Source organism: Olea europaea, chromosome 10 (genome assembly GCF_002742605.1).
Source record: "Olea europaea var. sylvestris chromosome 10, O_europaea_v1, whole genome shotgun sequence".
Classification (NCBI taxonomy): Eukaryota; Viridiplantae; Streptophyta; class Magnoliopsida; order Lamiales; family Oleaceae; genus Olea; species Olea europaea.
The window spans coordinates 27211277-27228044 of record NC_036246.1 but is presented as its reverse complement, the minus strand read 5'-3'; the positions used below and the strand labels follow the sequence as shown (position 1 = coordinate 27228044).

The window sequence follows — 16768 nt, the reverse complement described above, 5'->3', positions numbered from 1 at the left end:
ATAAAGAAAGACGTTATTTTGGGACTACTTTATTTCTTTTAAGAGAGGAATAAAATAGCAAGAGCTACGATCAAAATTTACAAAAACTAACGAGTAATATCACTTTAACATTTGGAGGGAATCACTCGACAATGTCAATGCGAAATCCACATTTGTTTATAAAAGTTTTAAATGCCAACCTCAAACATTATTCAAGATTCTCCGTATATTTTTCTTAAGCTTTTTTCAATAAGAAAGGGTGTAATGACTCATTTTTTGCATGACCATTTACTTCAATTCTAATAGGATTCTTCTAATCTAGTTCTAGCACGATTCCATCACTCTCGTTCAGTACAAATTAAATAACAAAAGTCTATAATAATTCACGAGGAACCCATGAACTCTTGTATAAGCTCTTCAAGAGCAATCGAGTCACAAACAACTTGAAATCTATGGTCATATAATGGCTCAAACATCTTTAATGAATTATTTGCCTCTTTTGTTAATCAGAGTATGATTGATATAAAAATTTTAGAGCAATTTTTTTATTTAAAAATATATGATTAAAAGTGCGAAAAAATAATAATTTATGCACGAAATTATTTTTCGTAAGAATACATAGTTGTATTGACATTAAATTATCTGAAAGCACACGCAAATGAAGTTTGAAAGACGAATTAAAATCCCAAGTCCGTGTCAGTGTCTGCCGAAGTTGCTTAACAATCTTAATGAATTAGTCTACTTAATCCACGTGGTCACCGATTTGCTCAGGTGGGACCCTTCATCCATCACCTTATCGTAAACAACAATTAATTTCTACAAATTATAGGTTACACCGAGGGCCTGTTTGGAAAGAGAAAAATCAAGTGTGAGGAAAAGGTCGCAAAAATTAAAATTCAGATTTTAATTTAAAACAAAACCTACAACTAATTTAATCATACATTTTATGGGATTTACAAATTTTCAACCACAAATTTCATCAACTATTATCCAAATATGATAAAAATCTTGTTTTAGTTCTCACCAAACAGGGAGTAAGAAAATAGTTGGTCGAATATCGAATTCCTAAAAATATTAATTCTCATTTGGATAGTACCAATTAGGCCCTTGTTTAAATCCTATTATTTGACTAAGAATGCGTTTTAAAATAATAGATTAATGGAGAATGCGTAGTGAAAAAATAAGAAAAAATTTTGAGTTTGTGCGTAATATTATTTTATTAAATAATGTATGGTTGAAAAGAATAGAAAAAAAATATTTTAAAAATAATGAAGATCAAATAAGGAATAAATTGGATTAAAAACGTGAATATCGTGGAGATATCAACTAATTAAACTTGAAAATTATAGATCTTTTTCTTCATTTTATTCACAACTTTTTGCCCTTTTCATTCACCAACTTATTTCACAATTCATTTGATACCAAACAAAGCCTCAGAACCCAAATCTACAACCTAAACCCTGCAGGATCGAAGAAACCTCCTCACCCAACCAGTTTACCCCACGTGTCATCACACGTGTCCAGTGATTTCCGAAAGTACAAATCATTGTATCACTCAGTCATCCTCTATAGAAATCAAACAACGCGTATATTTTTGCCACGTATCCCATAAATATCATCTGGTCAACATCTTGTTAAATAGACACCAACTGAAATTTCAAATGCCCTCCATTTTCAGTTATAAAGTACCACAAATCTAGTTCAAAGATAACCCAGAATTTTTATACTCAAAATCTTTAATCTATCTTTCACCAAATGATACAAAAATTTGACCGAAATGATCGCCGGATTCTGAAATTCCCGGCGGTTCATCCCTGTGAAGGCATTTCTCCAGCGATCCTTTTGCAATCTTTGATCAATCTTTCTTATAACATATGTGGTTACCAATCCAAAATCTTCGCATCTCAACGAAAAAACGCCCGTGAAATTTTTCGCCAAGTATCAATTCTTTTAATGTTTTTCGAGGATATACAAGAACGTAGGCCTAATGTTTTGGACTCTGTTGTTCTTAGCTTGTCTGAGCTTCACTCTACCTTTCAAAAAATCCAGTTCTTGATGGAAGATTGCACGCGTGAGGACGCGAGAATTTGGATCCTAATGAAAGCGCATTTTGTGTCGAACCAATTCCAGGATTTAATTCGGGCTATTGCTACTGCTCTTGATGTTCTTCCATTGCGATCAATTCATGTATCGAATGAAGTTAAGGAGTTGGTCGAATTGTTATCGAAGCAAGCAAGGAAAGTGAAAATGGAGCTCGATGAAGAAGACGAAAATGCTCTGAAGAGAGTGATTTTGATCTTAAATCAATTCGAGAATAAATTCGAGCCAGAACCTTGCTTAATCAAGAAAATTCTTGATTATCTAGATATTAGAACATGGACAGATTGTCATAGGGAAATCAAATTCTTAGACGAAGAGATTTCCATGGAGTACTCGAAAAGTGATGGGAGGGAAGTACCTTTATTGAGCAGTTTAGTCGGTTTCTTGAATTACTGCAGGGCAGTTCTGTTCGAGGATTGTGATTTTCGATATGTTGATCAATCAGAAGTGAAGAGTAACCTGGAAATGTTAAGTTGTTTGAATCTTGAGGATTTTCGCTGTCCTATATCATTCGAATTGATGACTGATCCGGTAATAATCCCGACCGGCCAAACATACGATCGTGCTTCAATTCAAAAATGGCTGAAATCTGGGAATTTGAGCTGTCCTAAAACCGGGGAGATGCTAACAAGCACGGAGTTGGTGCCTAATACCAGTCTACGCAACCTTATTCAACAATTTTGTGCAGAATATGGAATTTCTCTGTACAAATCAAGAATGAAAAATCGCGATATATCAAGGACTATTTCACCAGGGAGTCCATCTTATGCAGAAGCTATGAAGTTTCTAGCTGAATTTCTCGACCGGAGGCTTTATTGGGGTTCGAGTTATCAGAAAAACAAGGCTGCGTATGAAATTCGGTTGCTGACTAAGTCGAATATATTCAACAGGTCTTGTTTGATCGAAACCGGCACTATACTGCCACTCGTGAAATTACTTACTTCGACTGATCCTTCGACTCAAGAAAATGTGATTTCTGCTTTGTTAAAGCTGTCGAAAGATTCGTCTGGCAAGAAAGAAATTATCGAAAACAGGGGATTGAAGTTTATTGTTGGACTTCTTAAAGATGGACTGAAGTTAGAAACTAGGCAAATTGCAGCTGCAACAATTTTCTATCTGTCATCGGACAATGAATACCGCAAGTTGATTGGAGAACAACGGGAGACTATCCCATCCTTGTTAGATATCATCAAAGAAGGGACGACGTGTGGGAAAAAGAACGCTGTTGTGGCTATTTTCGGATTATTGCTCGACCAGAAGAATCGTCAGAGCGTGCTAGAAGCCGGGACAGTACCATTATTGGTAGAATTATTAGTTTCTTCATCTGATAAAGTCGAACTCAAAACAGATACATTAGCAGTTCTTGCTACACTCGCAGATAGCATAGATGGATCCATAGCGATTATGCAGGCCTCGGGATTACCCTCGATCATGAAATTGCTGCAGTCGATAACATCGCCAGCAGGGAAAGAGTATTGTGTTTCGATTCTACACTCTCTATGCATCAATTGTGGAGTCGATGTTGCGTCTGTTCTGGCCAAAGACGAGTCTCTCATGTCGGCCCTTTATGCTCTTTTGACAGAAGGGACGTCTCACGCTAGCAAAAAAGCTCATTTGCTGATCAGGATCCTGCATAAGTTCTGTGAAACGAGCTCATCTCGTTTAATCCGGGGGGTTAGACATGAACAATTTGTTGATGTGAGGTAAAGTCTGTCTAGAACTTTTGTTGCATTCTTGTGTGAATGTGTTTAGAGTGGTCCTTTTGTGTTGATTTTTTTCTTTTTCTTGTTCTTTTTTTGGCCACATACAGTTTGATTTATGTGGTGATAGGCGTATAGCTCTATTTTTTGAGAGCTGATACTTTATGGGACATTGCTTTTGGAACTTGGAGATTATTTTTTTGTCTGTAGTTCTCAATGAAGTGTGGCATCATGCCCTTATACTTAATGTAGATTGAAGGTCGTCTTGATTTTATTTATCCATTCGTTAACCTTTACCAACTGCAATAAGATAATTTTAGCGTCTGTTTGGCCTCCATTAAAGCACTTTAATTTTTTTTCAGCCACTTTTCAACCCCTTTTTTTGCCCAAGTGGGATCCATTCTGCTGCCTTCCTGATCATTTGCAGTTACCACGTTTTTTCAAAAGGATTGTTGGTACCAATGGACGAAACCACCGTCCAATATCAAAACTAGATGACCAATTGAGGGGAGTGGTTGGGAGGGCAGTTTTGTCATTTAGTACTGTGACCAACAGTTACCCACCGTTTGAATTCTATTGCACTGCCTTACTTTACCACCCATGGGGCCTGCACTAGTTTGAGAAATTGAAAATAATGTGTCTTAATAGGGGCCAAACGGGGGCTTATATCGCTAAGGATTCAAAGTTGACCTGAGAAGTTTTGATGTCACCAAGGGATGGGGAGCTCTATAAACTTTCAGATGATTCAATTGTATTATTCTTGGCACATGAGAATTAGAAAGGAAATGAAATGATGATTTATTACCTAAGTTGCCTTTTTAAGGAGCAAGAGATCAAATATACATAACCCTAGTAATGTGTCCTGATCTTTTATGTGCAAAATCTAAGAGATTAGTTCCTCTAGAGATTCCCATGACTTTACTCCACTCTTTCTGATACTGGAGTTAGCGTGGCGTAACTTAAAGATTGAAGTTGAGAAAATTCATTTTCGTGTTATTTTCGAAGGTGTAATCTATGTATCATACCAACAAAGGTTTTTATGAGCTTCTTCTAATTCCACATCTTTGATGATGGAAAAAAATTAACAAAGAAGACAAATAATATTTTTAAAATTTAAATTAAAATAAGGTCATTTCTACCTAGAATAATGGTGTTCAACCTTATTGGTGTTACCATTAACCTTTGTGGCCTTGAGGTCATGCCATATTGTTCCATGCATAAAAATATATTATAGCTCTATTAGACAAAGTGGCGTATGACCCTACTATCATATAAATTGGCATTAAGTATTAGTGGTGCTAAATAACGTTATTCTTTTGCATAAGCGAGGTTTTTTCCTAGCGACTTTCAGTCTTTAAATATTTTTATTTATTCTGATTTATATCCCTTTTTTTTTTTAAACGGTTATAATTGTGATATAAACTTTATCCACGATAACTACTCTCAGGCCTGGTGGCTTGATTCTGCCCACGCAAAAACTCAACAATATTGCTCCGATCGATCTAATATGATTGACATCCCTAATTCATATAATACAATTATTTATTACGATTTTGATATACTTCACACTTCACCATGACTATCACCTTTAAAAGGTCTATTTGGAAGTAAAGGCTGACCCAAGGTAAAATAGGGAATAAAACTAGGGATTCCTCTTCTTTCTGTTGTTTGATAATCCAATTCATGTCACTAACCTACCGATAATAATTTGTCTCTACCATTATGACCTTGTTGGAGTCTTTGTTTAAGTTTTGAAAAAATTGTTGAAAGAAGGAAACAGAAATCTATTATTCTACATATCCTAGCCTGTAGACTTTAAAAAAAATAAAAATAAAATAAAAATGAAGTCATTTAGGGCCTGTTCGGTAGTGATTATAAGAATTGATTTTTCGACCGTTAAAGAGAAAAGTGAATCCTACCTGTAAATGAAGAAATCAAAAATGATGGTTGAAATAGTGACATAGCGACAAAAAAATTAATTTTTTCTGGTGAAAATTGCTACCAAACGGGGCTTAACATGTTAAGAAATAAGGGCTTTTTAAGAGAGAGTCAAGTCCCACCAAAATTAAGGAACAAGGACTTCATATCTAAGCGTAAGAACATAATAACACTCAAAAAGACCATTTTTGTTTTTTTGTATTTTTTTTTTTTTGTTTTTTGTTTTTTGTGTTTTTAATCAAAATTCAGTTGACTAAAGATAGAATATGATGAAATATTCAAAGAGTACTAAAAAAAAAAAAATGAAATGATTAACGTCAAAAATGGCCACACGATTAAGTTGTGAATTTTTTTTTTTTTTTATATACAGGTATCCATCTTACAATGACTAAATCATGAAGTCTACACCTTAGCCCTTCAAACTACGGACAGGTTAAACCGTAGGTTGTGCCCCAAACTGACCAGTGCTCAAGAGCCCTCAACTGATCTGTCAAAGTGTCAAGCAAGTCGTTTCTCATCTTTGCACTTTGCCTTCCAGTAAAGTTCCTGCCTTTCAGAATAAATCCTACCTTCCATGAGAATATTTACCTTTCAAGAGCCTTTCAGATTTCAATGAACAAGATGTGGAGGATGAACATTTTGACCACCATTCTTAAGATTACATATGATATTATTGAACTTCTAGTTGATTGCAAGGGGATTTCTAAATCCTTTTTGGTTTTCGTAAAGTCTGTCTTTTTTAGTATGGTTGTTCTCTCTCTCTCTCTCTCTCTCTCTATATATATATATAGACGTGACAAATTTGATTAGGTCAAAATTTCACCAATCAAATAAAAAGAAAAATTCTTCCAACTTCTTTTTGATATCTCATCAATCTATAAAAATTTATATAAATAGTGACATACAGCAAGCATTTTCCTTTTTAATAGGTCCCTATCCCTTCCATTGCATTTGTATCTCATTCTCTTGACCATCTCCTTTTACTGTACTCTCCCAAATCTCTTATTTTCTTGCGAATCGACATTATCCTTTGCTGTTCTTCTGGTTTTTCACAGAAATCCTACGGACAGTCATCTACCTCTTGTCATTCTTTAGATTTTTCATAGAATATTTACAAACTCAAGAACTATTTCATCAAACATTAAGAAATCTCTTAGAAATATTAGCTGAAGGAAAAAAGAAAGAAATATTGAAAGGAAAATACATATTAACTTTCTTTGCGCTGGACGTCCTTCTGTCCGTCCTTCCGTCCATATTCCGTTAATTAAATACAAAAATACATTTTTCTTTCCATAAACAAGGGTAAAATTGTCCTCACCCACTTCACCCCTTTTTCCCGCCATCAACTTAATCCATAAGTAACAGTAGCAGCAACATGAATCTGAAAATACTTTAAATGATTAAGTTAAATAAAGAAAAAATATCGTGAACACATTATATTTCACAATTCCACAACTACTGTTGCTGTCATCATGTGTCACTGGAAAATTTTAGAAAGACATATTAAATGGATAGTCAATTTATAATAAGCCAAAATGGTGAATGGCTCTTTTTGGCTCAATGGAGAAGATGAATGGCTCATTTTAAATTGACTCATTATAAATTGACTACCCATTTAATATGTCTTTCTAAATTTTTCCAGTGACACAAGATGACAGCAACAGTAGTTGTGGAATTGTGAAATATAATGTGTTCACGATATTTTTTCTTTATTTAACTTAATCATTTAAAGTATTTTCAGATTCATGTTGCTGCTACTGTTACTTATGGACTAAGTTGATGGCGGGAAAAAGGGGTGAAGTGGGTGAGGACAATTTTACCCTTGTTTATGGAAAGAAAAAGGTATTTTTGTATTTAATTAACGAAAAAACTGACGGAATATGGATAGAAGGACGTCCAGCGCAAAGAAAGGTTGAAATGAGGGCAAAAATGTCAAAAAATGAAAAGTATGGACGTTTTCCACAATAGACTTGAAAGGTAGGGACGTTTTGTGCCAATTACCCGAATGTTTAACGGAAAAACTGACGGAATATGGACGGAAGGACGTCCAGCGCAAAGAAAGGTTGAAATGAGGGCAAAAATGCCAAACAATGAAAAGTAGGGACGTTTTCCACAATAGACTTGAAAGGTAGGGACGTTTTGTGCCAATTACCCTTTTTATTTTTATATTTTTGTGAAAGTCTCCAAAATTTTGAAATGAATGAGAGACAAAATTTAAGATTTCATTTTAGTACTTTCTACTTAAAAATCAGTACACTAGAAGCTTATAAAAGTCTTTAAAAGTCATTAACAATTTGAATACCTCAAAACTTAAGGAAACTTCTAAAAAATTTAATTGAATATACTGTGATTTTCAAAGATTTTTTAAAAGTGCATAAAAAAATTGATTGAATACACCAATACTTTTAGAAAGTGTCAAGAAATCTACATTGAATATCCTAAATTTTTTAAATCTCAAGTCTTTAAAAATTTTAATTGAATACACCCCCTTAAAGTTTCAGTTAATTCTCACTTTGCTTAAGAACATTCTCACCATCTGACGACTTTCCTCTCTACAATCTACTTTCCTTTGGATTTCTCCACAGATTTCCCATATATAGATACAAAATTACTCCAGCAAACTGAAAAAAATTGCCACATATATATAGTTTTACGAATTTCTAAGATAGGGATTTGAATATGAGTTGTATTTCTGGCTTCGATTTGGGATTTCTTAGGTTTCAGTTACTTCTTTCGTCGATTTTGAGGGTTTTGTTTACGATTTAAAGCTTTAATCTCTGCTTTCACCCGTCTAGACTCAAACTTGTTAATGGCCAAAGCACCGGATCAATGGATTGATGGTTCAATGGACAAATTATTATCAAGTCAAAAATTCAAATAAAATATTTTTTTAATCAAAAAAGAAGCATAAATATTGATCATGAGTTTATGTGTTCTAATTTAAAATTTCATTTAACAATGAGTGTTAGGATATGAACCCCTATCAACTATTCACAACAGAGAATGGGTGGGTATTTTTTGGAAATTTTTATACAGGTACGTCCCTACATGGGAGCCACCAAATGTGAGTAGTCAGTACCTTTAACGATTATAATCTTTAATATTTTTCTTTTAAAAAACAATATATCGGAGCAACTACTCTTTTTTCTCTTGTTGGATAATCTAGTTCATATCACTAACCTAGGTATAATAATTTCTCTCTATTGACTCTCTTTAAAAAATGTCCCAGCATGTAGTGTCATACTTTAGGAAGAAAAATTATTTTAGCATGTCAACATCTCTTCATGTCCATGTTTCTAAGGTCACATTTATGAGAGAGCCAAATTCCACCAAGATAAGGGAACAGCGACTTCATATCTAAACGTCAGAAACACAATAACTCAAAAAGACCCTTTTTTAAAATCAAAATTTAGTTTTGAAGAAGAGATAGAACATGGCGAAATGTTTAACGAGTACCAAATCGAAAAAATAACATGAATAATATCAAAAGTAGCCAAACGATTAAGCTTTAAATAAGTAAAGCACCTTTTCTACAATTGTATATGTTGAGATTATACCAAATCTCAAGAACACAACGAATTTGTTACACAGAAAACTTTTTCGGTACAAGGAATAAAAATCACGGGACTAATCCGGTCAAACCTCCACAGTCAACCAAAATAACGTACATAAAATCTTCTCTAGTCACAACTAGAGGCCACAATGCATACTTCATCAAGATAACAAAAATCTTGACATACAACACGAAATAAGTTGAATATATCAAAACACCCACTGTTATTGTTCATGCATATAAACCACTATTCCCGAGCTCAAAATCTAATCTTCATAGTTTAGATTGTAGCTCCCTGTATCGTGAACCTCTCCTTCAAATTTCAGCTCGATCGAAACACGAAGACTTTGGGTCGATGCTTTGATAAAACCTGAGCGAGAAGAGAAAAGACTTTTTTTTTCTCCCTTGGAAAAAAGGTTGGGGTGATTTTTCAACCTATCTTCTTATATTTAAATGAGGAATTTGCAAAAATGTTACAAAAACTGAAATTTCCCAAAAATTTGTTATTTTCACTTTATGTGAGCAAAAATGTCAATTTTTTGGGGTGAAAAGTCCAAATTACCCTTAATAACATATTTTTAGTAGCATTTAATGCTTGATTTGAAGGAAAAACATTGATTTGATGTGATGATTTAATTTCTACATACAAACCATGGATAAATATTAGTTTATTGATTAATATGAATTTTTGTTAATAAAAAAGGTTAAAAGAAATTTAAAAATGAAACATAAACTACAAACCCTGACTTTTCCCCATCTTTTTCATTTTCATTGATCAAGAAGATATTTCTGTTGCATTCGTCATCCATTTTGGGAGGTTAGCAATTACAAATTATTTATATTTTACTCTTATAGCCTTTTGTTTTATAAATGTTAAATACAATATTGGCATATTAATTTGAAAATTGTGAAACTATTATGCATTGATTTGTTTGATTTTGTAGTCCTTCACAAAATGTCATTATTACCATTAAGGTTTTGAGTAATTTCTTTCATTCCAACAAAAGATCGTTTTCATTAAATGTCTTTTTAATGACAAGGCTAATCTGACATTTCATTTTGTCATTTGGTAGCTCAATAGTAATGACCACACTTAGGGGGTGTTTGAAAGTCATTTTTATATAAAAATGCATTTTAGAATAGTAACTTAATGGGAAGTGTGTGGTTGAAAGATAAGGAAATGTTTTTTATTTACATGTAATATTATTTTAATAAAGAATATGTGGTTGAAAAGAAAAGAGAGAGAAATGCATTTTCAAAAAAATGGGTACCAAATAGGGGCTTAATGTGCTATGCTGAAGAAGCCTGAGTTCCACCCACTGCCGTCTACTTCCCGAAATTTTCGACAGTTCAACTGTCGAATTTGACATTTACAAACTGTTGGGATATATAGTTTTATTGTCAATTTGGACACTTCAAAACTATGGAAACCCTTCATTTGACCTTTTGCTATTGTACGGATTTGCATATTATACAGTGCCACTTTCATGCTATTAAATGTCAACTTATTGGTTCTGAATTCTCATCGTTGCAATCCCAATTTTCAGGTATGAGTAATCATTTGAGATTTATCGTGTCGTATAGGGGAAAGTTTATTCATGCAGATGATAATGGAAGTGGAGAGGGGACAAAACCACTTCCATTATGGTGCCGACAAGTATTACCGTAGCCAAACTTTTATTAAGGTTGAAGAACAAACTTGGTATTCTTGATCCCCGCATTCAAATTGAATTGAAGTTCAAAATCCCTAACTTGAATATACCTCCGGCTGAAATACGCGAAGATGAAGACTTAAATTGGTGGTAAAAGTAGTTGTTAAATGTAATTCCGAAAATGTTTCCCACTATGCAGTGTACATTCTGAACTTATGTTATTAATTTGTTGTTATTATCATATGCAAATAAAAAATTGGTCGTTATTTTTGCAAGCAAAGTACCGATCATTACGGTTCCATTAGCACAAATGGGATGTATGCGTTATTTTCATTATAAACTTAGCCGATCATTATGGTTCTATTAGTTTCGACTGACAGTTTGTCGAAATGGAAAATTGATATTCATGAAACAACAATTCACAAGCAAAATACCAACATTACGTCCTGACAATTCATATATCGTTCCTGACAGATGATCTATGTAATTCTCGACAGTTGGGAACAATAACGACTTCCAAAAATACACTATAACGGTTACCCATTATGGACATGCTGTTGCTGTACGTACGATGAGGACGTGACCAAAATCATCCCTATCACAAAATACTATACATTATTTTCCTATAAAAGGGCCATTTATTGCACTTTTGCATTGCGATTGACATTCTGAGCTTCTTCCCCACTTTTTCCATCAGAATTATTTGAGCTTATGACAATTATTTCTGGATGTGGAAGGTGATGCGAACCCCGTAGCAACGTTGACTAGGAAACCCACAACGTGATTGACAAACACAAGAAAGTCAAATTAATCCAAGAGTTTAAAATTAACCCAAAAGAAAGTCGAACCAAAAAATCCAACAAGAACGACGCTTGAAAGACCCCTTAATCACGCAATCCAAGAATTAAATCTGGTTGTTTGAATGCCACAAGTTAACACTTGATAAGTTTGAAATTGTTCAATGAAGAACGATGAAGAGAAGACAATACGCCTCACTTTTAATTCGATATCAATAATGTCAAAAGTTTATAACAATTGAATGGAAACTCCTATTTATGCTAAACCTAAAAACTAGGTAAAAATCGTGCAAAAATCGATCATAATCCCCAAAATATAGAAAATAATAAAAAACGAACAAAATATGGAAAAATTGCCAAAATTAGAAAATTCGTCAAAAAAATGGTCTATGCGACCGTATAGTGTATTTCCATGCGGTCGCATGGTTCAGTCTGGTTGACTCCTTTGAGTTTCGGTAAGCACCTATGCGGTCGCATGGTGTTTTAGCCTATCCGATTTCAGCCTCCGATTTCGTCATTTTATAATAAATTGATCCAAATTGATTCGACCTTCAACCCGAGCATGAAAGTTGCTCCATTTTGAGTCCCCAACATGGTTCCATCAATGGTTTCTTGAACGAGCAATCCCATTGCTTGTTTCACTTGTTTGCCCTTGATCGCATCATTGGTCCGCCATCGACCATCAAAAGGTCTCGTCTCGCACTCGCCTTCGTCGGGCTCGACTCTTGGATCATATCATCCCCTCCCTCTTCAAAAGGATTCGTCCTCAAATCTGAACCTGCATCAAACAGAGAAAGATCAGATACATTAAAAGTAGCTGAAACATTATACTCACCTGGAAGGTCCAACTTGTATGCATTATCGTTTATCTTTTCGATAACTTGAAATAAACCATCGCCTCTCGGTTGCAACTTGGACTTCCTTTGCTCCGAAAATCACTCCTTCCTAAGGTGCACCCAAACCCAATCTCCTGGCTCGAATGTCATGCGCTTCCTACCTTTGTTCGCCTGTGACGCAACCAACATACTTTTGTTTTCAATTTGCACTTTTACTTTTTCATGGAATGACTTAACCAATTCCGCCTTCTTTTTGTCATCTAAACTACCACGTCCATTCACAGGTAAAGGAATTAAATCCAAAGGAGTTAGTGGATTAAAACCATATACAATTTCAAATGGAGAATATGACGTAGTAGAGTGAACAGCTCGATTGTATGCAAATTCAACAAATGGTAGACACTCCTCCCAACTCTTCAAATTTTTATTGATTACCATGCGTAACAATTGTGTCATAGTCCTATTCACTACCTCGGTTTGCCCATCCATTTGTGGGCGATAACTTGTGGAAAATAGTAACTTAGTGCCTAACTTACCCCACAAAACTCTCCAAAAGTGACTCAAAAATTTGACATCCCGATCCGACATTGTGCTTCTATGAACCCCATGTGAACGCACAATCTCTTTAAAGAATAAGTCAACAATGTTCGTGGCATTGTCAGTTTTGTGACATGGTATAAAATGTGTCATTTTGCTGAACCTATCTACAACCACAAAAATAGAATCCCGACCTCTCTTAGTCCTAGATAAATCCAAAACAAAGTCCATCGAGATATCAATCCAAGGCTCACTAGGTGTAGGTAAAGGTGTATACAAATCTTGTGGTAAAACCTTAGATTTAGCTTTTTTACAACCTATGCATCGACTACAAATTCGCTCAACATTACTTTTCATCTTAGGCCAATAAAAATGCTCCTTCAATACATCTAAAGTCTTTTGAACTCCAAAGTGTCCCATCAATCCACCACTATGTGCGTCCCTTACTAACAACTCCCGAATAGAACAATTAGGAACACATAACCTCTTTTCCCGAAATAAATACCCCTCATGCCTAAAGAACCTATCAACCGCCCCTTTTATGCATGAAAAATAAATATCCGAAAATTCAACATTTTTTTCATACAATTTCTTAATATGTTCAAACCCAAGTAGCTTAGAATCAAGAGTAGTTAGCAATACGTACTTTCGCGACAACGCATCTGCCACAACATTTTCCTTACCTTGTTTATATCGTATGACTATGGAAAGGTCTCAATGAATTCCATCCACCGTGCATGCCGCTTGTTCAATTTACCTTGTCCCCGCAAGTGCTTTAGTGACTCATGATTGGTGTGTATTAATTACGAACTCCTTTGATCATAGATAATGTTGCCAAATCTCCAAAGCTCGAATAAGTGCATAAAGTTCTTTGTCATATGTAGGATAATTTAAAACAGCTCCACTCAATTTCTCACTAAAGTATGCAATAAGCCTCCGATCCTGCATTAAAACTGCTCTAATCCCTATTCCTGATGCATCACACTCAATCTCGAATGTTTTATCAAAGTTAGGTAATGCTAAAACAGGTGCTTCACACAATCTACCTTTAATAGTATTAAATGCAAGTTCATGTTCATCACCCCAATGAAAACCTACACTCTTTTTAACTATTTCCGTGAGTGGTGCAGTGATAGTGCTAAAATCTTTCACAAAACGCCTATAAAAACTAGCCAAACCATGGAAACTCCCAAATTCCGTTATGCTTTTAGGTGTCGGCCAATCTCTAAAAGCCTTTATCTTTTCATCGTCTATTTCTACCCCATTAGCACTAACCACAAAATCAAGAAAAATAACTCCCTCCATACAAAATGTGCATTTTTTAAGATTAGCATAGAGTTGTTCTTTCCTTAAAACAATTAACACACACTTTAAAAGCTCCAAATGCTCTCCTAGATCTTTGCTATAGATTAAGATGTCGTCAAAATAAATCACAACAAATTTTTCTATAAAAGCATGTAAAACGTGATTCATTAAACGCATAAAAGTGTTAGGTGCATTTGTGAGTCCAAATGGCATAACCAACCATTCATATAAACCATATTTAGTTTTAAAAGTCGTTTTTTATTCATCACCCTCCCGCATACGAATTTGATGATACCCACTTTTTAAATCAATTTTAGAAAATATGCAAGCACCATGTAATTTATCAAGCATGTCATCTAACCTAGGTATAGGGTGACGATACTTTACCGTTATGTTGTTGATAGCCCTACAATCCACGCACATTCGTCATGCTCCATCCTTTTTTGGTACAAGCAAAATCAGTACCGCACAAAGACTCATGCTTTCCCTCACGTATCCTTTGCTCATTAACTCCTTCACTTGCCTTTGAAACTCCTTAGTCTCCTCGGGATTCCTTCGATAAGCCGGTCGATTTGGAATGACAGCTCCGGGTATGAAGTCAATTTGATGTTCAATGCTTCGAATAGGCGGCAATCTACTTGGTGCATCCTCCGGAAATACATTGAATTCCTACAATAAAGACTTAGCCAAACTATGGAGGAGTGAGTTAGTTTCCTCAAAATTGAGGAGTGATTCCTTATAAACGAACAAGATCATCTCTTTTTTCTCAACTACCGCCCTCCTCAAATCACTCTCTTTTGCAAAGAAATTCACTTGTGTTTTCTCTCTTCTCTCGGAACACTCCCTTTCTTTTCTTTCTTGTGCTTGCTCTCTCTTTTTCTCTCTAGTAGCTATCTCAACATTTTCTCTCTTCTTCTCTAACTCACTATTTGCTCTCATTTTTTCTAACTCTTTTGCTCTCCTCTCTTCCTCACTTCTCAATTTTAATTGGTCCTCATAGACTTGCGTCGGTGTTAATGGCACAAGAGTAATGGTCCTTCCATCCTTAATGAGATTATATCGATTTTTGTACCCATCATGCATAGCCTTCCTATCGTATTGCCATGGTCGTCCCAATAAAATATGTCCCGCTTGCATTGGCACCACATCACACACTAACTCGTCCTTATAATTTCCAATTGACAAATTAAGTAACACCCTTCGATTCACCCTCACCTCGCCACTCTCATTCAACCATTGCAATTTATAAGGTGTTGGGTGTCTCAACACTGTTAAACCCAATTTTTCTACAAGAGATACGCTAGCTACATTAGTGCAACTATCACCATCAATTATAACACTACATACCGTATTGTTGACGTGGCATCAAATGTGGAAAATATTCTCCCGTTGCAACTCCAAGTCATCCACTTTGACATGAGTAGTGAGAGCTCGCCTTGTGACTAGTAGATCCCCAACCGGCCCTTCAACTTTTTCTTTTTCACTAACACCCTCCAACGCCGGCATGTCATCAAACTCGCCATCATTATCACTCAAAATCTCTCCATTATCCCGCAACACCATCGCCCGTTTGTTTAGGCATTGAGAGGCAATATGTGCCGTTCCCAAACACCTAAAACATTTGATGTCCCGATTGCGCAACGATTGTGCCTCCGATTTTGATATTGGTTTGCTAGCATTTTCATCCTTGCCCATTTGCCAATCATTTTTACCTCTAGGTGCAGCCCCATTTTTGTTATTGTCATCCCACTTTGATTTTCACGTTGGATTAGGAGTCGAAGTACCTAATGATTGCCTAGATGTCCCCTTTCTCTTCAATTGCCTCTCGACCTTCATTTCCACATGTAACATGTCCTCGATTTCCACATAGTGTTGCAACTCTACAATATTTGCAATATCCCGATTTAACCCTTTCAAGAACCGTGCCCTGGTAACATCCTGATCTTCTTCCACATTAGCCCGTATCATAAGAATTTTCATCTCCTTGTGATAATCCTCTACGCTTTTCGATCCTTGGTACAAACCTTGCAATTTTTGATGGATTTCCCTATTATAGTAACTCAGAACAAACCTCCTCCTCATCAACACCTTCAATTCATCCCAAGTGCTAATTGGTCTTTTCCGACCCCTACGCCGTGATATAAATACTTGATCCCACCAAGATATCCGTAATCCACGAATTCAAGCACCGCCAATTTTACCTTTTTCTCCTCCAAATAATTATAGCACTCAAAAATCATCTCCACCTTCCTTTCCCACTCTAAATATGCTTCCAGATCACTTCTCCCCTTAAATTGCGGAATAGTCATTTTAATACTCCCCAAATTTTCATCTACTTCATTTCCCAAGTTATTTTTACCTCGTCTTTCCA

At 35.3% G+C, this 16768-nt stretch overlaps 1 protein-coding gene across 1 annotated transcript; it reads left to right on the top strand.

The window, feature by feature from the left end:
• Positions 1-1653: 1653 nt before the first annotated feature.
• LOC111401679 (U-box domain-containing protein 19-like) lies at positions 1654-4057 on the top strand. The gene has a single exon (XM_023029535.1). The coding sequence runs from the start codon at positions 1735-1737 to the stop codon at positions 3784-3786; it is 2052 nt and encodes a 683-aa protein (XP_022885303.1). The 5' UTR covers positions 1654-1734; the 3' UTR covers positions 3787-4057.
• Positions 4058-16768: the final 12711 nt, after the last annotated feature.